Source organism: Trichophyton rubrum, assembly GCF_000151425.1.
Source record: "Trichophyton rubrum CBS 118892 genomic scaffold supercont2.4, whole genome shotgun sequence".
Classification (NCBI taxonomy): Eukaryota; Fungi; Ascomycota; class Eurotiomycetes; order Onygenales; family Arthrodermataceae; genus Trichophyton; species Trichophyton rubrum.
In genome coordinates, this window is record NW_003456425.1 from 228640 (window position 1) to 253323 (window position 24684).

Genomic DNA, 24684 nt, shown 5'->3' on the forward strand with positions numbered 1-24684 from the left:
TCGAGCAGGGTACAGAGTGTATCTATTTCTATATAACGAGTAACAATAGTAAAAATAAAAATAAAGCCACATGCATGTACAATATAACGAAAGCGCCATAAAAAAAGCAGGGGGTATATACACTAGCGCTTTTTAACAAAATTCTATAAGCTTTTCTACCCGTACCTTTATACAAGACGTAACGGGAGCCCGGTTTATATAATGCAAAAATGCGAGAATAGTAAAATAGAAGAGATGTAAAGGTGGCGCTAGCAGCGGCCATAGACCTTGCAGTAGCAGGTATCTTCCTCGGGGCAGCTATACATGAATATATCGTTAGTAAGTAGTGCGACGACCGTACTACAGGGACAGGGATACATACTAGATAGCATCCTTGCCAAAGATTATATGCCATATATACTCGAATATACGGCCACTAGTAGCGTCGTTGAAAGAGGTATCAAACAGCCACTGCCGGAAGTGTATGTAATCTTCCAACGGCCGTAGTCGAATCTGGTCCCTTGAGACAGCAAACTGTGCACAACATGCAACCATCACCACATCCGGCACCGGTATGACGGCTCGAGCACCTTTCGCATCTCCCTTGGCACCAGCAGAAGCAGAAGCGGCGGCGGCGGCAGCAGCTTTCCCCTGCGCTGTCCCGTTGAACAATTCGCCCCATACTTCAGGTGTAAGAAGCGGGTGTCTGCCAGGTGACGTGCAACCCAAGTTCCGCATACATCGAAGGTTGGCATAGCCGTTCTCCCTGATATAGTCCGTCTGCAGGGACTGCATCGCTATGGCGTTGTCGTGCAGCGGAGCATCGACGTGCCAGGCCCTGAAGAAGCCATTGCGGTGAGAGTGTATGAAGGCGACGATAGAAGGTAGAGAATCATAGTGCTCTATAACGTAGGTGAGGTATGCCATTGCTTCATGACCTTTGTTTGCGGGCGTCGTAAGACGTTTGGGGTCTCGTCGGGTTTCCGGAGATGGGTTGACGGTGTAGATCGCCCGCTGCCAGCTGTAGATATACTTTAGCACATCGGTGTTAAACCTGGAAGGATAGGTAGCCAGGGGCCTGCGTACTCCGGGAGGTATTCCTCGACCCAGTGAGTGTCTTCCTCCTCCAGGGCAGCCATGACAATGGCCTTGTCGCCGACAGCAGCGACATTGGACGGCCTGACGGGCTGTCTGCTCGGGTCTAGCGAGGCTCTGAGGTAGTCTCGGACGTTGTACTGGTCCGCAATGGCTCGGAGTTCACCACCGAGGAAGTACCATATGCAGGCCAGCACAGATCCCGTAAGGATGATGAAATGACGGAGCCGGCATTTCGTCATTCTGAATCAGCGCAAACGAAACGAGAGGAAAAGAAGCAGATAAGGAAGAGAATCAGGAAGCGAAAGAAATAGAGAAGCAAAGAAGACGGGAAGAATAATAGAAAAAAAAAAAAAATGGAAAATAAAATAAGAAACGGGAAGAGAACGAGAGCTGACGAGGCCAAGGGGAGATGTACGACGAGATCACCGCAGCTCGGCCAGCGTCATGGTGAAAAAGATGTCGTTATCGAGACGAGCAGGGCGAGGGGACAAAGAAAGACATCTGCCTCAGCCATCAGGAGGGTCTCCCACAGCTGTCAGACAGACCTAACAGAGGATCGAGAGAGATGTTGGCTTGGAGAAGGGGATGTGCATAATTTACGCTACTCCCCCTTCGACTGCGTCTCTGTCTCTCCACAGCGGCGAACGGTCGCGCCTCGTCAGCCCATGACATCGTGGACGTAACTAGAGCAGAGAGGTTAGTCTTCTGGGCTGGTGGAAGGGGGCCAGGGTACTCCGTACTTTAACTAAGGGTAAAATTAGTGGCTGAGAGGATGGTGCCAGCTCCATACTGCTCCATCCTGATGGAGTCGCAGCCCCGTCTCACAGCTGGTTGCTGCCTCTGGCCCCTGACTCCCTGTCCCTGACCAGCCCTCGAACCAAAGGGCGCGCGGGAACGCAGCCATGTGTGGGAGACGGCTTGCTCAGGTGGGCTGGTGTAGTTAATGAGCGATGGTTATATAGCCATGCTGTCTTCCTATATCGCTGTCAGTCAGACATATAACTTAAGCCACAGAAGAAGCAAACAAAACCAGAGAAAAACAAGCAACTCTCCAAGCCGCTGGATCCGAACCTTAAATCCTTGATATATTCTGCGTGTCCGAGCATACGATATCTCAGGGCCGTCGAGCTGTATATCAAACGCTCGTCTGGCGGAGTGGTTGTGGGGGAGTGTTGAGCCTTGGACGGTCGAGATGGGGCAGCAGAGAAGCAGAGGACAAGACCTCTTGGAGCACTCCGTAGTTATCGAGATCTGAAACTGCCAGACTTTTGGCCACTGGAATCTAAGTCGTTTAACCGATGAGCCTTCGGGTGACAACATCGCGGGCTGTTGGAATAGATTTTGCTGCTGAAGCCGTGTTTATAGTGGCCGATAGCCTCATTGTCATCCTCGATTTCGTCGCTGTGGCTGGCATGGCTGTTCAGCTCTCTCAAAGGCCCAAAAAAACACCGAGATAAAGGCAGCATGCGATGGCTGCTCTTCACAAGCTGATAATGTGTCCCTTTATCCGATAGGCGTGCGACTGGCAGCATCGGGGCTGCAGTTATCATAAAGTGGTGGTCTCATCCTAGCGTTGAAAAGCAGTCAACTACAGAGTAACTGCATGGCATCCCAGGCAGGCGAGGATGTCTGCCTGGTGTAACTGCCATCTTATTTTGACTACCACGCTTGGGACTCGATCTTGTCGATGAGTTCGCTATCATGTACATCTGAGAGCTGGTATGGAGAGTTACACTGGTAGAATATTGATAGACGCGTAGAGGGTCATAATATGAAGAAATGGAGAAAGACAAAGATAAATTTAGCACGTCAAACGAGAGACATGCAGGTTCTCAGATAAGCTATCTACTCATGTTTCCAAGAACCTGTTGTCCATAAGGCCATCCTCACATCCACTTCCTATCTCTCTAGCTTCCTTCTTCCTGTCAAGACCACTCTCATCCTAGCAACCATTCTGCATCACATTGCTTTCGTGACTTGTAGCTTCTAGAGCATTACTTGAGCCATCCCACTGCCATCAAGGTTGACAACTAAATGTAGCTGATGCATATAAACCAGCTCTCTGGTTTGGACAACCAAGATGGTTATCATATTGTTAGCACATCCTGTACAATGACTGGGGCGCAGGAGTCTGGAGAATGTCATACCTGGGAGTGAAAACGCGCCTAGCTTTGTAATATTCTAATCTGAAGGCTTTCTGAGTTGATGGATTTTTTTTGGCCATATTCAGCGTTATAGGGGTGTTAGCAGTGCGCTTTGGCCTTCCACGGGGAAATATTCTACTCACAGGGGGGCAGCGGCCACCCCGTTTCTGTCTGGCAGCGCTCATACTTTCTATAAGTCAGTATGCAGGTCATCCTGATAAGGGTATAGAAGACCTCTGAACTCACAGTGGGAAGGTGACGTGAAAGCCTCTTATGCTATCTTGATAGGTGTAGCGAGCGGTTGTAAATGTGTAGGCACCGCAATAGAAGGATGTTAGCGTTGGCTCCCAGACCCATGTATGTAAATTCGCTTTGCTTCCGGGGGGGGGGGGGCGTGGGCCCTTTCCGTCAAAGGTATCTGGTGGTAGTTGTTAGCAAGCCATTCTAACAGGTGTAGTAATGGAAAACTCACCGTAAGGAGGCTCGAGGGTCTCAGGTTCGTAGCTGGATGTGAAACTATAGTTCATGCGAGAGTGGAGTGTCAGCCTTGGTTCTCAGAGCGGACAATCGTGTAACACAAGGAGGAAAGGGAAGAAGGCAAGGGGGATTGGAGAAGTGGGGGGGAATGGGAGGGGAGGCCCGGGGGCCGTCATCACATATATGGCAACATATGGCAAAATATGGCAATAAATGGTAATAAATGGTTATAGATATTGATAAATGGCAGAGATAGCAGTAAATATCGATAGATTTCAGTAAATGTCAGTAGATAAATATAGATGGCAGAGATGATAGAGATAGCAATAAATGGCAATAAATGGGTATAGATAACAGAAATAGCACCAGATAGCGGTAGATAGGTATAGATGGAAGAGATGGCAGAAGATGGGTATAAATATTAGAGATGGCAGAGATAGCAGAAATGACAGAAATAGTAAAAGATGGCAGAAGATGGGTATAGATAGCAGAGATGGCAGAGATGGCAGAGATGGCAGAGATAATAGAGATAGCAGAGATGGCAGAGATGTCAGAGATGGCAGAGATAACAGAGATAGCAGAAATGGGTATATATAGCAGAGATAGCAGCAGATGGGTATAGATGGGTATAGATGGGTGGTATAGCTGGATAAAGATGGCTGAATAGATGGCTACAGATGAGAAAGAGAAAAAAAAAAAAAAAAGAAGAGGAAGAGAGGAAGGAGGGAGAAGGAGAAGGACGAGGTTTAAGTAGACAGATCCTCTCGGAGATCACGCACGCCCCTCGGGAGCCAGTTTGCCATGCGCCGTCATAGTAGATGCCACTTATGACTCACTGAGCATCATAGGCAAGTGGACATGACGCGGTGGCACCCTCTATTCACTGGTAATTTGCCGCCGCTACTGCTCTTTGGGGCTCCTTCCTCTCTTCCTCTGGCAAAACCCCGGCTAACGGTCTGAGCCATGATATTTTCAGCCAGGTAGGAGCGATGTAGTGGCGGTCATCCAGTTAACATGGAACGGACGTGACTCATCGCTCCTTCTGACGGCATCATAGCGATTGCGTCGGGCAATAACGACCAAAGAACCAGGCTCGTGGGATGGCACCTTTCATTTGACATTCTGTTCCTTCTGATTCTTCTTTGGCCCTATATAGGCTGGATGATACCTGGGTAAACGGAGAGAATTATGGAGTCCATGAATCGATAGACATGGGGCAGCAATCTACTGCGTACAACGAGGATTCCTTCATCATTCCTTAACTATCTTTTCTGGCTTGTCATTAACTGTGTCTAAACATCGGGACGCTGTGGCGGAAACCACGAAAATCGGCAGCTTTTGTGAGTTTTGAATGCCGCATCTTCGTCCCAAACTCATCTACATGACGCGCTGGCCCTTCTTCATCCATGTTTCTGCCACTTTAAGCATTCCTTTGCCCATGGTATGGTCATTGTGAGTGTATCTCCTCGACAGACATGTCATCATGCAAAGGTAGTTGCGCAATTTCGGGGGCGTTGTACGTGATTGATTGCGCATCACATAGAATTCTGGGGGTATCTTGTCCTGGAAGATGGCCACTGCCACCGTCGCATTCAGCAGACAATATGCTCGAAGAGTCTTGGTACGTTCCTCATGGAAACATCTAGTACTTAGTTGAAGTGAACGTAGGCCAAGACGTATTAACTATGGCTATGACCATAAGACGCAAATAAGGAGTGCAGTCTTGGTTTATGACTGCATTTTCTTCTTGTCTATAGCCCATTGGGTGTTGAGTCGTGTTTGACCTGAGTGTTGATGTCGAAAGCCGCGTCTGTTGCTCGCTTGTCGACAAAATATGCGAAGCTTATTGGTTGGAGCAGCCACTTCAGACGCGTTGTGTCCACAATATCCGAGCACATCATTGGTTGGCTGTTTAACGAAGGAGCGTTGAAATATTCATTCTATACAAGGAAAAGGGAGAGAAAAGAATGGAAAATGATGAACAGGGAAAGAAACGGGCCTTTATATATAGACAGCAGTTCCCAGCGTATGATGTCAATGATTAGATGTACAGATTACTCTTGAGTTGGGCAATGAGGCAAATGAATATTGCACATGGGTATCATATGTCAACTCATTAGCGTCAAACTGCTTAGCTTTCCACCTTTTGGCCACGTATGCCCGGCTTCTTTGCGGCACGAAACAGCCCTCCGGTCGGGGAACCACATATGGCGCAGTCTGGATTCTTCCGGTATCTCTTTAGCGCGCATAGCTCGCAGAAATGGTGCCCACATTTTGTTACTATCGGGCTCGTGTACGGCTTATGGCATATAGCGCAATCGGGCGGGATGCCCTCCTCTTCCTCATCTTCTTCATCCTCGCCAGCCTCGTCCTCTCCGCCTCGACGAGAGGCCACAGTCTGACCATCTAGCTTTTTGCCTTCCGTTTGTACATCCCAATCTCGGTCTAGTTCCCATCCTGCCTTGTAATCCTCACGAGCGTGGAGGTACTTGCATGAATCACCAAAGCCACAGACTGATTATTGTCAGCATGTACAATGAAAAAGCATGTGTAAAGAAGAGGGAAAAAAAAAATCGCTTACATCCTGTCCGTTTATAGTCCTTGCAAACGTCTGGAGCGTAATCGGTGACCGTGATGGTGCGTATGTTGGTGGCCGCTTTCATGGGCCCAACCTGCTTGGTGGGCGCATTGGGGTTCTTCTGGATGAAGCTCCGATAGTTTGACGTCCCCCGGTATTTGCCGTCTACCGCGGCCTGGCCTGTGTCCCCCAGTCGTGGCCGTGTGTTTCCTAGCAGATTCTTCTCGTCTAGTTCCTCATCGTACCAGTTAGACTGCTTTGTGGCATCGTTGGTGGTAGGGAGAGCCGGCCGCTCGGTCGTCTCTGGCTTTTCGCTGTCTAGCTCTCGGCCCGCAGAAGCTGCTGCTGTCCTAGATGAGGCGCTGACCCCCGCATTCTTCCGCCTGCGCTTTATCCTGTGGCCCTGCTCGTCGTCGCTGGATGTGAAGTCTTCTGAGTCGGATGCTGGCGGAGGAGTGGTTGCCTTTTTCCGCAGGCTGGACTTGGCTTTGGCGGACCGTTTCTTGAACGAGACAGCTGGTGTCTGTTCTTCAGCGACTGATTGTTCCATCTTATCTTTATCTGCTATCTCTTTACTTGTTTGTTCGTCTGAATCTTCGTTTTTTCGTGTTGTCTTTATGGACGAAACTTGGTATCGAGATTATCAACGAAGGAAGAGGCACCTATGACGCAGAAAGCGAGAGAAAGCCGGGATGCATCAATGGAGGCAAGAGAGACAACTATCGCACTCCGTACAGAAGGCCGACAAAGCCGTAAGAGAGAGAAGAAGAATGATATCTAATATCTCTAACATCTAACGGCCTGAAGAGAAAGAAGCTACGAGAGAAAGAATTAATTACATAAGCAATTGACTTAATAAACCATTACATAATGTTCACTTACATAATCCTAACCCTGGCCGGCGGGAAGAAAACAAAGATAATAAACGCTGCGATTAATATCATTATAATCGAGATATTATGACTTGCATTAATCGTTAGCTGCTTAACACCGCAGCTATTGCCCTCAGACTGCTATTATTATCGTGCTAAGCGAGCAGGAAACAAGAGCAAGCCCTTGCACGTTCTTCCCGTCCGCCGCTGATTTTCGCCCATCTCGTAGATCGTCAAGCCATCGGCGGTCTTAGTCAGCATCAACAAAACCTTCGCGCTTTTTCCTCTTTTCGTCGCTTTCGACTTCGACTTCGCTTCTGCACGCCAGCGACTCTTCACGGCCGGCGAAGCAGCGCGCGATCTCTGTCACTCTTTTGTCACTTACTTCTTCTTCGTCTTCTTTTTCTTTTGCTTGTTCCTTGCTGTTTTTCTTTTGTTATATCTGCTTCCCCGTCTTAAACTGGCGGCTTTTCCCTGCGTCCGGATACGCGTATCTCCCAGCGAAGGGGGAAAAACAACAAAAAAACCCACGTCACACCTTGGCTCCCCCAGAGAGCAAGCAAGAAGCCTGACCTGCCAGCCTGCCAGCCCCCTTGCATCTCACGACTAAAAGGCGACTAGAGCCCTCGCCTGCCTCTTCCCTCCGTAATTCTCCCGCTGAATCGGATGTCTGCTCGTCCCTAAGGACTAAAAAGAGCCCTCGTCGACTCCCGTTGGGGGGCACATTGCGCATTGCGGATTGGGCTCCGGGCAGGCTATAATGAGGTCGCACGCCTGAATTCTCTGTAGCAGATACTGAGAATTCCAAGGAGAGAAGACAGCCGGGGAAGATTATTGAAAAAGGAGGGGGGGAAAAGGAAAGGGAACGAGAAAGCAGGCAGCGATATCACCCGCACTCGTTTTCCGCCCCCCATCGACTACGACTTATATCTTCGATTACGGCCCGAGTCAGCCATGGACGACCCATTTGTGGCAACCCCCCTGGCCGCTGTCCAGTCACAACGGGAACCGCATCGCTACTCGTCCTTCGACAACCAGCTCCTGACCCTGAACTCGTCTTCACCTTCTCAGCTGAAACGGGCACTGGAAATTCACCTCGCTGAAACGGACCGGAGGCTAGAGGAGACGTCCAAGCTTGGCACTGCTCTCGTCCGCCAGCAGCAGGAACTCGCTGATAAGCTAAAAGAAGTCGAACAGCAGGAAGATGAAGGTGAGATCGGGCCTGAGTTGCGTGAAAAGCTGCTCGCCTTGGAGAGAGACTACAATGAGGTCGGACGTGAGTCGGCCAGGACAACCTTTGGTGCCAAGCCAAGGCTGCTCGCGCCTGAAGATACGCCCCTCGACAGTCGGGTAAGATCGCCATCACACGCGCATACATAGCATAGCTTTATATCAATGTACCTGCTAACACAGGAGTAGACTCCCTCAAGCCCAGCATTCCTGTCAAGCCAGGCGACCAATTCGCCCTCCAAAGTGAGCGTTCCGTCCAGAAGACAACGCAACCAGCCTGCTAGCCGTATCCACGACATTGAGTTCGCTACCGAAATCAGCACCTCACTTCTCACACAAGTCCGCCAGCTTCAGGCTCTCCTTGCCGAGCGGGATGAGGCTCTCCGCGAAACGAACTTGGAAAAATCCAGGCTCGAGCTTGAAGCCGAAGGGTTCTCCCAGCGCATCAGATCCCTAGATGAGAGTGAACAACGGTACAAAGATGAGAACTGGAGACTGGAGACACAGTCCCATGAACTCATGGCCGCCGCCAAGGAAGCTGCTGCTCGTGAGAATAGGCTGACTGCCAATTTAAATGCCCTGACTGCGAAGAAGAACAGTGTCCAGCGGGAGCTCGACGAGCTCAAGCAGGCTAACGGAAAACTCATTGAGGAGCACTCTGCAGCCCAAAAAGCCCATGATTCTGAACTGCACATCTTGCGACGCAACCTCAACACGGGAGATGCTGAACGTAATAATCTGCGAAAGAAGGTTGACGAACTAGTCGGGCAGAACCAGGAGCTTGCAAAGGCTGTAGCCGCCAAACTTCGACAGCACGAATCTGAACCTACTAGGAACGTCGACATGGAGACCAAAAACAATGACGACGATGAAGATACCCCTGAAAACTCCCCTCCTCCATCACCCAACAAGGCCACGCCACGTCACGGTCACTTGGAGTCCGAAACACTCAAGAGCTCTCTCCATCATGCCCACCGTATGATTCAGAACCTCAAGAGCAACATTCACCGTGAAAAGTCTGAGAAGATTGAACTCAAGCGCATGCTACAAGAGGCCCGCGATGACCTCGAAGCCCGCAGAAATGAAATAGCTGCGGCTCACGGCAGTGCACAGAGGCGCCAAAAGACCAAGGCGGAGATCTTCAAGAAACCTCCGCGTCCAGATATGCTTGGTGCCGGTAGGAGAGGTATCACCGAAATTGAACTGGATGAGCCTGATTGGGAGGATGAAGAGGTCATGGAGCCCAGCCCTACCAAGACTGTGCGACCAAGGCAGACATCAGTCGTCTATACCCGTCCTCGGCCCCGTCCTCGCTCTGGCTACGTAAGCGCAAGTGATGCATACCAGACTGCAAACGAAACTGAAGACGGTGGCTTTGAGACCGCGCATGAAACCGAGACAGCGACTGAAAGTGAGAATTTCCAGACAGGCACTGAAGATATGGCGGGAGACAGTAGCGATGAGCTCACAGAAACGGAAGGCCGCGCAGTTGGACAGATTGAATTGCCTCGCACAAAGCCGTATAAACTCAGAAACGCAAAGGCTGGCGATCGCTCTTCGTTCATGAGCACTGCATCTACATCCGCTGATGAGGATGATTACCCCTACAATGAAGTGCATACGCCTGTGCAATCCCACCCGCCTCGCTACCGCTTGAAGATGCAAAGAGGCAGACACGCAAGATCGTCCGAGGAGACGATCCAGGCGGGCGGAAGCATGGGCTACGAAACCCAATCTCCCGGCGGCAGCCTGCATAGTCCCAAATCTAGAGTTGAGGGTGGACGAAGCCTCTTTGCGGAGCTTGGTGAAGCCGGCATGGGCAGTGATGGTGAATTCGGGAGCCCGCTGCAACAACCCAACAATAATCCTGTCTCAGCTGAATCTACCCCTATTCGCAATCTCAGCTTCTTGCAAAATAAAGATGCCGACCAGTCACCTCGTGTAGCCATGGTCGACTCTTCCATGATGACTGAGCCATGGCCTGCTCCTGCTCCTGCAAATGGAACTGTAGCCACACAGACTCTTGCTCCTCAGACCGCGAATGCAACGACTTCCACAACATCTGCAGTCCTTGTCGACAGCTCAACGCAGTCTATTGATTCGAAACACTGTCCTATTACCCAGACTGATGCCATGGTCGTCTTCAGCACTCTTCCGTCAGAGCCTGTCAAATCAGTAGATATGGCAACCCAATGTTCCCCTGTCAAATCTCAACCAATGGCTCAAAGTGGACTAGTAGTTATCCATGATACACCGCCGGCGGAACCTTCAGAGTCTACCGCGGTGGACATGGCAACTCAGTATGCATCTGCAAAGCCTCAAGACATGGTACAAAGCGAAGCCATGGTCATGTTCGATTCTCCTCCAGTTGCCACACCCGCCGAGGAGGATAGATCCCGCGATATTATCGCACCTATCCCCGTTCCTCTTCCTATAACTTCGTCGTCTCCTGATCCAGAACCGGCCCCTGAGCCCATCAAACTGGAACATTCACCAATAGTGTTCGAAGAAACGACCCCTGTTCTGGCACCTGTTGTTGAACAGCCGCGACGAAGCTCAATGCAACTCGCCTTTTCTGATGTTACATTTGAGCAATGTCGTCCCGTCACTCCTCTTCCAATCCCGGCTGCTCTCCCTGTTCCTTGCACTCCTCCGAAATACATGGCATCTTCTATTCAAACTATCGACACACCACCAATTTCTCCTCCCACTCAGCCTGAAGTTGTCAAGCCATCCATCCATCTAGAGATGTCGTCGATTTATGCCGAGTCTACTACACCAGTCGTACCAAAGCCCGCGCCTACGGTTATTCCACCGGTAGTTGCTTTAGGTACAGGCTCAGAGACAGAGACTTCTCCAAGAAGACCGAGAACTGCTGTCCATGATAAGGATACAGAGGTTCCCTCGTCCTTGGGATCATCACGCGAAATGATGCCGCCGCCCAAGTTCGTTACGGAGGTTACCGGTTCCGCGAAGTCTGAACAACCATTACGTTCATTTGCGCGTACCAGTGTCACAGAGAATGGAGCTCAGACTATCTTGACCAGCAAGCAGATCGATTCTCTCCTGCTAGACAAATATGTCATGCCACCACCGAAGACGCCAGAGTCGAGAGCACCAGTCTCTGCGTTCCCCGGCTCATTAGAGGAAGCTGCCTTGGCCACCCCTAGAGCCAAGACACAGCCCTCATCGGTTAACGACAATTTCCTGCTTCCCAACGCTGCCGCCAAAAGACCTGGGAGCGCAGGAAGCCGACGTAGTGCTATGGTCCACCCGCCTCTTCCACCAGACCACAAGCAAGCAATTGCTGCCGCCGCTCAGAGATTATCAACAGAGAGCCCAACAGGTGGTCTCGGTACCATGGGGCCTCCGGTAGCCCCGGCCTCTGCCTATCGATCAGGAGTTCCAGCATCTCGACCAAGGACACCCAACGAACAAGCTACGGGAACCGCCACTGTTCAAGGAAGCAATGGGTCAAAAACTCAGCACAAACACAGCGGTGCAGCCTCCCGACGCTCTTCGATTTCATCGTTTGCCTCCGAGCTTGATGATCGGTTCAATCTGTCAAGGTCGGAATACGGCTTTGAACCCGGCACTGATCCTCGCATGATCCAAGCCATCACGCAGACCATGATTGGAGAGTTCCTCTGGAAGTACACTCGCAAGCCAGGCCGACCAGACTTCTCCCAGACAAGACATAGACGATACTTCTGGGTCCATCCATTCACCAGGACTTTGTACTGGAGTACCCAGAGCCCGCAGACTGCTAGCAAAGCTCAGTTGATGGCCAAGAGCGTAGCCATTGAAGCTGTTCGAGTTGTCACTGACGATAACCCGTATCCTCCAGGCCTTCACCGCAAGAGTTTGGAAGTGGTTACTCCCGGCAGAACCATGAGGTTCACTGCTGCCACCAGCCAACGCCATGAGACTTGGTTCAACGCACTTTCATATCTCCTCTTGCGGGCGAATGAAGAAGAAGGGGATTTTATTCTGCACAGCACACCAGAAGATGGCCCACTTGACTTCAACCCTTCTCTAAACGGCAGATCATCCCGCATGACTGACTACTCGCGACGATCTGCCGCGTCACATAGCAGCAGAGCAGCCCGAGGTATGGCCCGTGGGTACGATATAACTCCCGGCCATGAATCGCCATCTCTTTCAGTTCGACCGCCTGATAGTACCATGAGGGCTGAACAGGCCCGACAAGGCTCCGTCTCGAGATTGAGCAGCATGTTCAAAACCTCCGGGATGATGGGAACGTTCTCCAGCCGTCGAAGTCGGTATGGTGGCAAGCGGGGAAGTGTAGACGATACAAGCCAAGAAGACAGCGCCGAAGATCTGCGACGTATCTTAGAAAGACAGGAAAGAGAGGCCGACAAAATAGAGAATGTCCGCGCTTGTTGTGACGGTAAGATTAAATTCCTTTCCCTTTGTCATTTTTTTTTTTGTGCTAACTTTCTCCTTCCCTAGGCAAACATGATGTTGGCTCCCTTTCAAGAACCAGCCGCTTCGTCAATTCAAGGCTGAGCAATCACTCGCATTCCTAGGTTGGCCGTCCGCCCAACCTATGCTTATAGAAAAGAACATTTCTGCAAATGATACCTATTACTATCTTCCCATGAACGTGGAGTACTAAAAGCAGCAAAAAGTCCCAACCCTTGGTGATTGTCCACCTTTTACGAATTTCCTTAATTGGTCTTCATTCATGACGTGTCTGGCTATCATGCCGTATCTTCACTCTACAATAGCTTTGTAATACTTTGCCATGCTTACTTCTTCCTTATCTTCCCTTCATATTTATGTTTTGGTCTACCTTGGCCTTGACCCTTTCTTGATTTGTTACGCTAATTGTTTTGCAGGATGGTGTATTATGTGCCTGGTGTTCGAGCATTGCTCTCCTTGGTGCTTATACTTATATCTTCACCTTTGAACAAGGCGGAACCCTACCCTCCTCACAATTATGTACCAACTTCTTGTACGATCGTTCTGCCAATACTACCTTGCCCATTACCCTTTTCCTGCTCCAAATTCTTTTATTTTATTTTTTCCGCAGCTGTGAATACTTCTTTTGCTTTGCAGATTTTTTTCGTCGCTGTTTGGCAATTAGCTTTCTTTGCGTTTTACTTACACTTGTTTCCTATGTCAGATTGGCCAAGTCCTTGTTTCTTGGACCGCTTGCTCTCTCTCTTTGATTTACTTATGCATGCCCTCCTCCCTTCACTTTACAAGGTGGACTGTTATAACTACTAATCTTTACCCTGTCCTATCTATTTCGTTCCCGGCTTTTTCGACTCGTCTCAAACATCTCTCTATCTTCTCCCATCCTAAACGTACCTAACTAAACAAATATCAATCAACTCTCTGGCTTTTGTGCTTTGTTTTCATAGCGATACTGGTTAAGATAGTACCCTAGTTTGTATTCAAATGAGATTATTTACTCCGGCAGAAGTGGACGTTTTGATATAGTCTGAGGCCCCTATTTAAGCCGAGTATAGAGGCCGTATAAGACCTCTGCTAGTATCAAATTCGAGATATTGTCAACCAATAGTTCCATAACTAAATAGTTAGTCGGCTCTGATAACAAACGATATATAGAGTACCCGAGTTCCCGAAACCTTGCCCTCCCCGAGGATATAAAAGCAACCATGGACCCCGAACATTGAGTTATTTAGCCAGGGTTGTTTCCTCATAATCTCCAATTCACACCTGGACACATTTCTTTCACTTTATCTGGGTTATTAGACTAGCTTTATATCCGGTATAACGAGTTCCCGATAACCAAATATGCCGACTCTTGTTGAGCGTATAAATGAGCTTGCAGAGCCAGGCTACCTAGGCGTCTCAGCTGCCTACAGTAAGTAGAGAAACATGATTGAATCCCTCGTACATGATGAAAAGGCCCGTCTTACGCAGTGTATTGACTATGTATCTAGGCTTTATGACGGTGATGCTGGAAACTATCCTGCGTGGCCAGCTACTCGCACCTATATTCAATATGCAAGAGATCAAAGATGAAGCCTTTTCAAGGTTCTGGATCGACTTCTCGACTGCTAGAGCAAACGGGGATCCAAATGCGCCTGCTCCAGAGCCCGCTGGCTCTAGTCTTCTTATACCACCACTTCTCGCGCATGCGGATGGGGTTGTTCTCGACATCGGTCCTGGAACCGGCACCCAGACGCCGCTCTTCACAAACCCGAATTTACGGGTCATGTATGGTGCAGAGCCATGCGTAGGACTGCATAAGGACCTTTATGCTAAGGTTGAGTCTTGCGGTCTAGCATCTAAATACCGAGTTCTACACTGTGGAGCCCAGCCTGAGTCTCTACTTCCGGCGCTGAAGAAGGCCGGCGCACTCAATGACGAGACCAATGAGGGGAAAGGTCTTTTTGATACTATCGTCTGTATTCGGGTATTGTGTTCAGTTCATACGCCAGAAAAGACGGTAAAGAGTCTTTATGACTTGCTCAAACCCGGCGGGAAGATGCTTGTTTGCGAGCATGTCGTGAATCCTTGGACCACAGCTAAGGGAAGCTGGGTTGCAAGATTTGTCCAGGCTATATATGGCCTTTCAGGCTGGAGTTTCTTCATGGGTGGATGCAACTTGGACAGAGACACAGAGCGTACGCTTCGGGCCGTTGCGGATGTTGACGGTGGTTGGGGGAGCGTTGACCTAGACTTATCGTTTACCTCGGGACCATTGCCCTACATCTCTGGAACTCTAGTTAAGCGAGGATGAAGGGTAATATCTACGCCTAATCGTGTGCTTTGCATCTATAATGCTTGGATATAGCTCCCAGGAAATGCAGGGAGGTATAAAGAGGGGTATTATATATTCTATCGTTAATCATAAGCTATATGTCGGAGCCAAAAATAACTACGGATGTGAAAGTTCTATATAGGGATGCTTCCAACTGTGGGTTTAGGTCGATCTGGGGGCCACCAGTCGAACAGATCTAGTGCTTCGGACGTCCAGGGTCCTTGTTCGACTTCAACCTCAGGCTCGTCTATTGCTGGTAGGCTTAGTATCCGATCTGGGAAAAGCCTTGTTTGGATAACTCGCTTTTTAGGCAAAGATCGGGGTGGGTTTAGGGCCGACGAATCTGAGATGGACCTTTCAAGGGGCCCATGCTTTTTTGGCTGTGCATTCTGTACGCCGGATTCGACATGAGGGACAGGCGCCTCCAGGGCCGGGGCCTTGGCTGAACCTGTAGTATTCACCGGCATGGAATCTGTAACTGAAAGACTCCGCTGTATATTCTGCATGGGCCTAGAAGGCTTTGGCTCTGCCACAGTAGCCTCCTCACCGTCATCATGCTGAATCTCTTGTCCTTGGGTCGTAACCGCAGCCGGCTTGAAAAATCCCAGTAAGCTCGTTGCCTTTTGTTGCACACGAGGGGCCTCACCGTCATTATTCCCATCTATAGACAATTGTTCCTTAGATTGGAATGAGGTTATATTCTTATCCCTTGGCATCAAAGCGGACGGAGCTTTCAGGGTATCCGCTCTCTTGGATGATTCTGAGTTCATGACTGTATTATTTTCGGCGAGTTTCCTCTTTTCTCTTGCTTTGGCTAGTTGTTCCGCAAGTTTGTCCACAAAAATAAGTTGGTTGCGAGGTCGCCTGGGTGCAACTTCAAGGGTCGTGGTTGGAACATTGCCAAACATGGATGTGAGAGACATTTGGTTTGCTGACGCTTTACCACTGGACTTTTTTCGGCGATCCTTTGTCGAAATTGGCTCTGGCTCAACTGCACTCGCTGGTCGGAATGATGCAGTCGAGGCCGATGCAAAGCCAGGGCGGTTGCTTTCATTTGATATCTTATTACATAGGTCTGTAACCCCACCCGGAGCACGAGGTTCAGCGTCAGAGGCTTTGCGAGGCTTGCTATTAGTAACCGGTTCTTCCACGTTAGGTCTTGATTGGGGTTTAAAGCCCCTTGTCGGCCGCGGCGGTGGTGAAGGGGACAGTCGAGATGGCTCCTCCGTGTCACTCTCAGGAGACGGTTTTCGCTTCTTGGCCGGTCTCTCCTCGGATTCGCATATGCTTTTGTTTAATCTCTCTCGTTCTACATAGGGAGATCTTATCACTCTTGTTGGTTGCGTACTCTTCTTAATCCCAAGCACCTCGTTTAAAGACTTCATACTCGAGCCGCTGGATGGAAAAGGAGCTTTGAAATCGTTCGGCCGCCCAACATTGGCATTCCTTGGGCGGGATTGAGAGTGGTCCGGTTTAGCGGGGGATGACTTCCGTTTCTCAAGCAGCCCTGTCAAATCGGTCACTGTACTCTCGAGTTGCTCGCCAGCTTGGACGAGGATACCTCTCTCCAGTTCGAATTCATCCCCATCCTGCAGCATATCACGATCTCGCCAGTGTAAGTCCCCAACCAGATTCCCGGTGGTGTCATAGACCATAACGCGTTTGTTGAACGTATGAAACCGGAGAAATCCATCCTGCCACCTTTTCGCTTTCCGCCTGATATCGTGGGTGAAGAGGCATTGGAATTTGATCACCGGCGCGGTATTCTGAATTGGCGGGACCGAGAGGCTCATTCTTTGGGAAGCCATGGCTCAGTCTCGACGCCTGGTATTATAGATTCGTGCGTCCGCCTCCTCATATCCTTGTCCTGCCCCCCGGATAATCCCCTTTCTGATGGTGTATCTGACTGTTTTTTAATGCAAAAATGGCTGCCTCGACATCAAAACTTTCCTCTTTGAGTTAAAACGCGTCAAAGCGTGATTTATGCTTAGTCATATATATCTTATCGATAAAACCATGATTACTAAGCAGTGTTATTCGAGTCCAAAGAAGGAAATTTGCGACTTCAACGACTTGTTAAAGAGTGAAAAACTGCGAGATTCTGGCTATTTTTCGATGCGAAGACTGAATATTCAGCTGATGCAAATGGTCTGCGTGGCTGTTCTTTGTCGTCAACCTGGTCTGGATCTTCATATCCACTAAACATGGCCCAGGACGGAGAATTATGATAGAGTTCGGGGCCGTTGACTAAAAACTACCTGTTGATTATAACCAACTAGTTATAGATCCCCGTCCCTAGCTCGGGGGCCATAGACGGGAGTAGTTCTATAGAAGTGAGAATACATCGACAGCTGAATTCTATATCTGCGGTTACTCTATCCACTTTATATCGTCCTTATCTGATGGAACCTTCGTGCAGCTGGCCTTTACTGCAGGACTCACTTTTTGTCTCCTACTTGATGTGGCCTCCTGGTAAGGGAAGTATAGAGTACTCAATGCAATTTATGGTTTTGGTATCCTTAAGAAATCCACTATGTATCTTGCTTGAAGGACTTTAGTCCTCTTTAGGCTAGCGATAGAGTATGAATAAGAAGTATCAATATTTAGGTATTTTGAGTTTTCTTGATGTCATATAAATATGTTTCCGTGTTGACCAACATACATCTTGTTATATCTTTGTATTGTATTCACATTCTGAAATATATAAATACAGCACATCTATATTGCAGACTCTCGCCATGTCTTATTCAGACGGGGCAACAATACCCCAGGGTGAAGCCTCCTTAAGCCTATTGACTGGGCTTCCTGGAGGAACACGCCAGATCAGATATACCAATATGAAGGACCTCAGGGCAGCAGTGGAGGAGTGCTATAAAGATGATCAGAGCCCTTTTCTCGTAGTAGTAGACGTGCCTCCAAGTATACTCGACGACTTCGATTCCGAGTACCTCGATAAAGGCCCTCGAATTACGGCCAATCTACCAGAAAGACTGCTAATTATCAAAACAATGGCGAAGCCTGGTCATGAATCTGTCGCGAGCGATCTGATATTCTACATCAGGGTTGGGGTCCTAGAAATGGGCCTTCCAGACAGGCTGGCTGATACTCGCAGCAGCCGAGTCACCAGCAAGACCGGAAGATTCGTCAAGGAGCCAGACGGTAGCCTCAGACCACTCCATCACGAATGGCCGACAGTAGTCGTAGAGACTGGGCTATTGGAAACGGGGAGGAAGCTATCCATGGATGCTAGGGGGTGGCTGGAGACAGATGGGTCAGAGACCCGAGTGGTTGTCACCGCAAACATCGACCGGAAAGCCCCCTGTATCATTTTCCATAAGTGGGCAAGGAAGGCTGACCGAGGAATTGCTTCCATTGTCGAAGAAATCATTGCAACTCGCAAGGAGGATACCACCGAAGTCACTGGCGACATGACCTTGACTTTTGAGGAGGTCGTCGGCCGGCAAAGAAACGAGATTAACGAAAGGGACGTCATTATCACAAAGGCTGACTTTAGAGAAATCTGCCAGGATGCTTGGGCAATGCAAGACTTCCTATGAAGACGAGCCACGGATTGCATGGCATTAGCGGAATGATGGGACATCTCTTGACCGCGAGGCCAAACTGCTAAGAGGGAAGCAGAGCTTTTCTTCCCTTCGACTGTGTTTTCAATGCAAGCATGTCGTATTGTACCGTCTAGCTAGAATATGCTCTTCCAGAAGACAACCCCCCCCCCCCCCCCCAGCTATGAAGTCCATGTCGACGGAACTCCACCACTTGGCGTATATGCTTAGGCAGCTAATAAGTAGCTCGTTAACGCGTAATCGCTCGGTCTGTACGGTCCTTTTTCCTGCAGGTATAAGTTAGTTAAAAGTGGGATCCAACAAGTCGCACAGAGGGCGGTGCTGGAGCTGATGAAACAGCAGGGGATGGGCTCGCGCTTGACTCTGTGACGCAGCAGGTTTCTTTCTCTTGCCTACTCACTCTCCTTTTCCTCCCTGCCAGAGGACAGACAGACATCCATCTGTCTCTACACATGGCGGAGCGCAGAGCGGCTCTGCATCCTGGGAGCCCTTTTCTTCGTCGATGCCAGACCCCGCCGTGCGCATGCTCGAGATCAATCAATTAAACCAGTTGACTAGTTGACGGGTTGGCTAAATTTTCGCCCTCGTCTCCTCCACTGCCACCTCTTTTCGCCCTGGAGAGCTGGGTTCCAGACTCGGTTCGTGCCATCCATCGCGGGCTATCTATCGCTGGTCTGCCTGGTAGTCAGTTAAACTAGTTAGCTAGACTGCTAGACTCAGCGGACGGCGGGACGAAGCAGAGTCTACCCCTTTGGATCCCCCCTTTCAGCCTGCGTTATCTCGCAAAAGCCGCCACCATGCTCAACATCAATCGCCAGTTTGGCAAGTTCATGAAGCGTTCGGCAGACGAGAGCCAGGTCTCTGTTCTGCTCAAGGACTTCGACGATGCCGATAAGCTGCTCCAGAAGGTATGGTCTTTGCTTGCTACTTATATCGTGGTTGACCAGACGTCCGTTCCGTCCCTCTTGCAGATGAATCTGACGAACATCTTAGATCATCGAATCGAGCAAAGCATGGCGCGATGCCTGGTCATCGATCTTCACCTACCAGGCTCGCCTTGTCCAGGAATTCGAGCAGCTGTACAACCCTATCGTTGGCGCATCGGAGCCGTCGTCAGACCATACCCCTGCGGTCGTCCCCGAACATACCTTACACCGTGTGGTCCGATTGAGAGAGGAGTACGACTCTTTAAAGGCAGACCTGGTCGCGGAAGTGAGTGCGGTTGATGACCGGATTATTCGGCCGGCCATGGACGCAAGAGAGTATCTGCAGCCGCTTAAGAAAGTGATCAAGAAACGAGAGGATAAAAAGGTATGTATTGAGAAGAGTGTCCTACCAGGATATCGTGTGCTTCGAGCTAACTGGTCTATATAGTTGGATTTTGAAAGATATCAGGGTCGAGTAGACTCCTCGAGAAAGAAGACGAAGCGCTCTGACAGAGACAATGCTGCTCTAGCAAAGGCAGAGGCAGATCTATCCAAGGCTACGGATGTAAGCAGTCCTCCCTCTTTCTCTGCAACGAAGCTGGTATCTAACTTGATATACCTAGGATTATAACGCTGCAGACGACCATCTGCGCTCTGTCCTCCCTGGAATAATAACAGCCACTTTTTCTATCCTCCCGCATCTCCTTGGTGCACAGATCGAGATTCAGAATACATTGCTTGCCCTCTACTATACCGTGCTTCACACATACTGTGAAGAACAACAGCTCCCATCTCCGCCGCCGCCAATGGAGGATATCATCCAAACATTTGAAGAAGGGTTTCTCGGCGTGCAGCGTGAGATAGAAGGCTTCAATTGCGTTGCCGGCGGTAAAACAGCCCGCCAGCCACGGACATCTGGAGACCAAAGGAACGGGAACCACGCCTCTTCAAATGGTCGTCCAGTTATCGGTGCCGGCGGTACGTTGCGCAAGCCGTCTACTTCGCCCAACTCGCTTTCTCGCCTACCCTCTGCTTCGTCCTTGGATTCCCGTCCCCGAATCGGCCGCTATACATCGTCATCGCAGCTAGACACCCAGTCTGCGTCAGAACAACCAGCACACGAGTCCGTAAATAATAATAATAATAGCGCCCACCACCTTGCACCTGCTCCTACACCTCCCCATAACACACCCCATTATATTCCTCCCATACCCACCAGTACGAAACCAACACAGGCCGCAGCCCCTTCGATGGGCGGAATAGCATCTCTTGCAGCTGCGGCCGCAAAGAAGAAACCCCCACCCCCACCTCCACCACGAACAGCTTCTACCAGCCAGATACAGTTCGTCACTGCACTTTACGACTTTGGTGGCCAAGGAGCTGGCGATCTCGTCTTCAAGGAAGGCGATCGAATTCGCGTCATCAAGAAAACTGACAGTACAGATGACTGGTGGCAGGGAGAACTACGTGGTGTCAGGGGAAGCTTCCCTGCAAACTACTGTTCTTGACTTGAATATTTATCGAGATAAAAGCATAAAAATGAATTGCATGAATACACACTACACTGCCCTGATTTCGACCTTTGTTGTTTTATGGCCAGTAGGGCCTCCCTGCTGGATACTTCGCATCGTTCATGGAATAATTATGTATCCGTTTTCTGCTTAGGATCTTGTCATTTTGAATAATCTTTCTAAGTTTACCATCGCAGATATATACATGATCATTTCCCCAACATAAATTACTTCTCGGTGCTGATCGTTCCTGGTTGGATATATTCAATGGCAGATATGCACGAAAGTTACCTACATTAGTTGTCACCATATAAAATGAAATGCAACCAATATAGGATATGTTTACGTCCACTGTTAACCTAGGGACGAAAGAAGACTTGGTAAATATATTATTGATTGAGGTATGCAGGACTTAATCTTACACCTAAAGATAGCAATTCATGCTATCTCGTACGCACTATTCCAACACAACAAGAGGGATGTTCAAGGAACTCAGGGTAAGCTAAGCTAAATAGAATCCGATGGTTTCTTCAGTTTCATAAAAATGCTGGCTCAGGAGCACTATCATCCGCACTGCCCCTTGGCGGCTGACTTCGTTCACTTAAAAATATATCCACCATACGCTTGGTACTAATCGTACTATGAAGGCCATTGAGTTTTGACGCATAATTCGGACGGCCATTCTGGCGGTACGAAGCAGAAGCCCATTTGTTTTCTTTGGTACCATTCGTCTGCTCACGCCTTGGGCGCACGGAATTGAACTGGATTTCCTGAAGTAGACTTTTACCATCAGTCAGACATATAGGGGACACTGACGGCCCAGATCGGCCTTGAGAAGACTGGCCGCCATTCATAAGCGAGGAGTCTTCCAAGATAGCGCCCTCCCCGGCTGGCCGTGTTTTATTGTACTGTAGAGGAGGAACAGTGGCAGTTATTGGTGTCCTTGACATACTCCTGGCTCGGACCGATAGTGGCGACGGAGTCATTTCACTATCACATATCAATGGAGTACACGGGTGACGAATTGCTGGGGTCGTTATAGATGGTTTTCGCACTACCGTGCTGCATGCTGACAGATTGCCATTTGGAGAACTGCGTAGTGGGCGTGAAAAATTATTGTTTGGTATAGAGAGTGCTGCTGTTATGTTTGCCCTGGGTTCACCATTGGTAGATCTTTCGCCGGCGGTGCTGTTGGGACTTGGTACTTCGCGAGATGATTGCTTGCGACGAGCTAGTAAAGCGCGCTTCAGCTCCTCTGGGCTTGGGCCATTAATTTGGGTATGCTCTCGGTAGTGTCCAGGAAAAGCGTAAGTAGGGTTTGCTAAGCTTGCCGAACGGGTAGCAGCATCAATTAAATCCATTTGAGAGTTCATCCATGTTTTCCAGTCGCTGCTGATTCCTCTCGCAGCCTGACTGCTACGCCTAGGAGGATATGGGAGACGCTGACTATCAAGAATTGTAACAGTACCAGGTTCTTCCTCATCAGAGTCTGAAGAGTCAACATTCAGTCTGTATGGGGACCTCACTTCTGTTGTCCTTGAATAAACACTCGGTGATAGTGGAATATCTCCATCCTCTTGAGATCTATTGATGATCACACTCCCAGTGTCATCCCGCAGTTCTAACTGCTCGTTTTGCCATTCTCCCGTGGGCTTGTTTTGGGAGATAGATGTGCTTAATAGATCTAAACGATCCAAGCCGCGAATTGTCTGGTCTGATCGCTTTCTAGAAACCATCTCATTTTTGCGAGCAATCTCCTGTGGAATTAGTTTAACAGTGCGGCTTGATCTCACTGAGAAGAGACTGCGGGAACTCGGGGATGCCCTAGAGCCAGACATCGACTGCCTTGCGGAGGGTGCGTTAGGTGATTGCTTGATTGCTCTAATAGTTAGGGAAGAACCCATTCGTAGACGAATCACGGCTTGACCTGGCCTTTGACTTGTTTAGTGGAGCTTGGTTAGCTTTCCTATTGTTGTTAGTCTCATCAATGTTCCGCATGAGGGCAGAGAACATCCGTTGGCTATCAATGTCAACCGTATTGTCAAGGGGCTGCCGGAAAATAGAGTACCCATCATGACGGTGTCGGCCTGGAGAAGGAGTAGGTGTGTACACATCACTATCTTCACGAATAATATCCAAGCCCTGCCGAGTCAATGACGGAAACTGCTTCATAGTTAGTGTGTTACCAGCCGTCGAGTCCGTCCAGCTTGTAACGCGCGAGTTGGAAGTGGCCATGCTCGAGCAGCTCTTCATGGATCGAACACTTGGGGCCGTATTAGCTGCATTTTGCGACAGTAGATGTTCCCGGTATTTAGCATAGTCGGAAGATTCATCAAAGTAAGAGTCCTCGGAAGATCCGACGTCAAAAGAGCCAAAATCATGGTGGGCTCCATGCTGCTTTGGTAACTCTTCCCGAGTACCTGATGGCCGTCTCCCGAAAATCCGACGGATGCTATTCTTAATCGAAAATGAGAACAGACGGCCCTTGGGCCCACAGTGGGTGCCAGTAGATGTATATCTCGAGGGGGTAGTAGACCCAGCATCCGTTCCTTTTGACCTCATGGATTTTTTGAAAGGCTTTGGGACTTGCCGAGAACTGCGGGTAACAATTGACTCGGACCCATTCGCTACACGCTTTTCTTCCATAGACCTTTTGAATTGTTCTCTAGCAAGTTCAATTGGTAAAGCGGAGGCCGTTACATGGTTTTCTTTATCGGCTTTTGACATGCTACCTCCCCTAAAAAAGGACAAGGACCTCCGAAGGGTACGGCGGGAGAGACGGCTTGTTCCCGAACTTGTTCTCTGGTTGTTACCGGATTTATGACACAAGCGTTCAGACTCGTGGGAGGTGGTAAACATGGATTTCGATTTCCGAAGTCTCCTATAGGAGGATGGACGCGGCGAAGCTGGGCAGATATTCTGCCTATTCTGTTCCATGACTCCGGACGCTTCCGACGTTCGTGGGTGTATAGTCGACTCGGTGGCGGTTGTACGGCAGTAACTCTCACTCTCATCCTTTGTATCGCTGGATGGAAAAGGGGGTGGTTGGTGATAGCTACCATCCATGCTGGACGAATGATCATACCACTTCTTGGAGCTTGACAAGCTAGAAGAAGGGCGGTTATCATGACGGCGCATAGCTAGAGATGCCGCTGCCAAAGCTTGTAGCTGCGCCAGTTCAGAATCGAAAGCCTCTGACATTGCCGGCCGGCGGTTCTGCACTGAAGCTGAAGACTTTGACCTCCGGACTCTCTTATTTCCACTTGAGCTGTCAGATAACATTATTGCTTATGGTCACGTATCGGATTTCTGCGATATTATTCCAATGCTTTCTTTGTAAACCAATGCAAACCTGAGTATTTGATAAAATGATATACAGAAAAACTATGCGCTGTAACATTTGGGCTTCATGAAGAAAAACTGCATTTTTCTTCCTCTGCCTGGATTGGGATGTTTACATCTTGCAGGCATGAAGAGTAAACACGGGGACAGTCGTAGCTTCTGCATCTGCAGGTAAATATCACGATG

At 49.4% G+C, this 24684-nt stretch overlaps 9 protein-coding genes across 9 annotated transcripts; 4 read left to right on the forward strand and 5 right to left on the reverse strand.

Moving 5' to 3' along the window:
* Positions 1 to 248: 248 nt before the first annotated feature.
* On the reverse strand, positions 249 to 1409 carry TERG_03940 (uncharacterized protein; the record flags this gene model as incomplete). The annotated part of the gene is made up of 3 exons (XM_003234842.2): positions 1066 to 1409; positions 362 to 1000; positions 249 to 297 (listed from the first exon to the last, which is right to left on the reverse strand). Exons 1-3 carry the CDS (start codon positions 1314 to 1316, stop codon positions 249 to 251), a joined length of 939 nt encoding a protein of 312 aa, XP_003234890.1. The 5' UTR covers positions 1317 to 1409.
* A 2999-nt stretch (positions 1410 to 4408) lies between these two features.
* On the reverse strand, positions 4409 to 7339 carry TERG_03941 (uncharacterized protein). Its single transcript, XM_003234843.2, has 2 exons — positions 6280 to 7339; positions 4409 to 6212 (listed from the first exon to the last, which is right to left on the reverse strand). The coding sequence occupies exons 1-2, from the start codon at positions 6824 to 6826 to the stop codon at positions 5830 to 5832; spliced, it is 930 nt and encodes a 309-aa protein (XP_003234891.1). The 5' UTR covers positions 6827 to 7339; the 3' UTR covers positions 4409 to 5829.
* A 731-nt stretch (positions 7340 to 8070) lies between these two features.
* On the forward strand, positions 8071 to 12928 carry TERG_03942 (uncharacterized protein; the record flags this gene model as incomplete). Its single annotated transcript, XM_003234844.2, has 3 exons — positions 8071 to 8498; positions 8568 to 12789; positions 12852 to 12928. The coding sequence occupies exons 1-3, from the start codon at positions 8103 to 8105 to the stop codon at positions 12926 to 12928; spliced, it is 4695 nt and encodes a 1564-aa protein (XP_003234892.1). The 5' UTR covers positions 8071 to 8102.
* A 1237-nt stretch (positions 12929 to 14165) lies between these two features.
* Positions 14166 to 15117, forward strand: TERG_03943 (uncharacterized protein; the record flags this gene model as incomplete). Its single annotated transcript, XM_003234845.1, has 2 exons — positions 14166 to 14235; positions 14315 to 15117. The coding sequence occupies 2 exons, from the start codon at positions 14166 to 14168 to the stop codon at positions 15115 to 15117; spliced, it is 873 nt and encodes a 290-aa protein (XP_003234893.1).
* Positions 15118 to 15272: 155 nt separating this feature from the next.
* TERG_03944 (uncharacterized protein) lies at positions 15273 to 16946 on the reverse strand (the record flags this gene model as incomplete). Its single annotated transcript, XM_003234846.1, has 1 exon — positions 15273 to 16946. One exon carries the CDS (start codon positions 16944 to 16946, stop codon positions 15273 to 15275), a length of 1674 nt encoding a protein of 557 aa, XP_003234894.1.
* Positions 16947 to 17876: 930 nt separating this feature from the next.
* On the forward strand, positions 17877 to 18695 carry TERG_03945 (uncharacterized protein; the record flags this gene model as incomplete). Its single annotated transcript, XM_003234847.1, has 1 exon — positions 17877 to 18695. The coding sequence occupies one exon, from the start codon at positions 17877 to 17879 to the stop codon at positions 18693 to 18695; it is 819 nt and encodes a 272-aa protein (XP_003234895.1).
* Positions 18696 to 19516: 821 nt separating this feature from the next.
* TERG_03946 (uncharacterized protein) lies at positions 19517 to 21153 on the forward strand (the record flags this gene model as incomplete). Its single annotated transcript, XM_003234848.1, has 4 exons — positions 19517 to 19627; positions 19713 to 20030; positions 20094 to 20210; positions 20269 to 21153. The coding sequence occupies 4 exons, from the start codon at positions 19517 to 19519 to the stop codon at positions 21151 to 21153; spliced, it is 1431 nt and encodes a 476-aa protein (XP_003234896.1).
* A 539-nt stretch (positions 21154 to 21692) lies between these two features.
* On the reverse strand, positions 21693 to 22994 carry TERG_03947 (uncharacterized protein; the record flags this gene model as incomplete). Its single annotated transcript, XM_003234849.1, has 1 exon — positions 21693 to 22994. One exon carries the CDS (start codon positions 22992 to 22994, stop codon positions 21693 to 21695), a length of 1302 nt encoding a protein of 433 aa, XP_003234897.1.
* A 43-nt stretch (positions 22995 to 23037) lies between these two features.
* TERG_03948 (uncharacterized protein) lies at positions 23038 to 24672 on the reverse strand (the record flags this gene model as incomplete). Its single annotated transcript, XM_003234850.2, has 1 exon — positions 23038 to 24672. The coding sequence occupies exon 1, from the start codon at positions 24436 to 24438 to the stop codon at positions 23038 to 23040; it is 1401 nt and encodes a 466-aa protein (XP_003234898.1). The 5' UTR covers positions 24439 to 24672.
* Between the last annotated feature and the right edge of the window lie 12 nt (positions 24673 to 24684).

Coding starts and splice junctions, on each gene's coding strand:
- TERG_03941 (XM_003234843.2), bottom strand. CDS start 6,826: ATGGAACAATCAGTCGCTGAAGAACAGACACCAGCTGTCTCGTTCAAG. Junction 6,213..6,279: donor GGACTATAAACGGACAGGAT/GTAAGCGATTTT, acceptor GACAATAATCAG/TCTGTGGCTTTGGTGATTCA.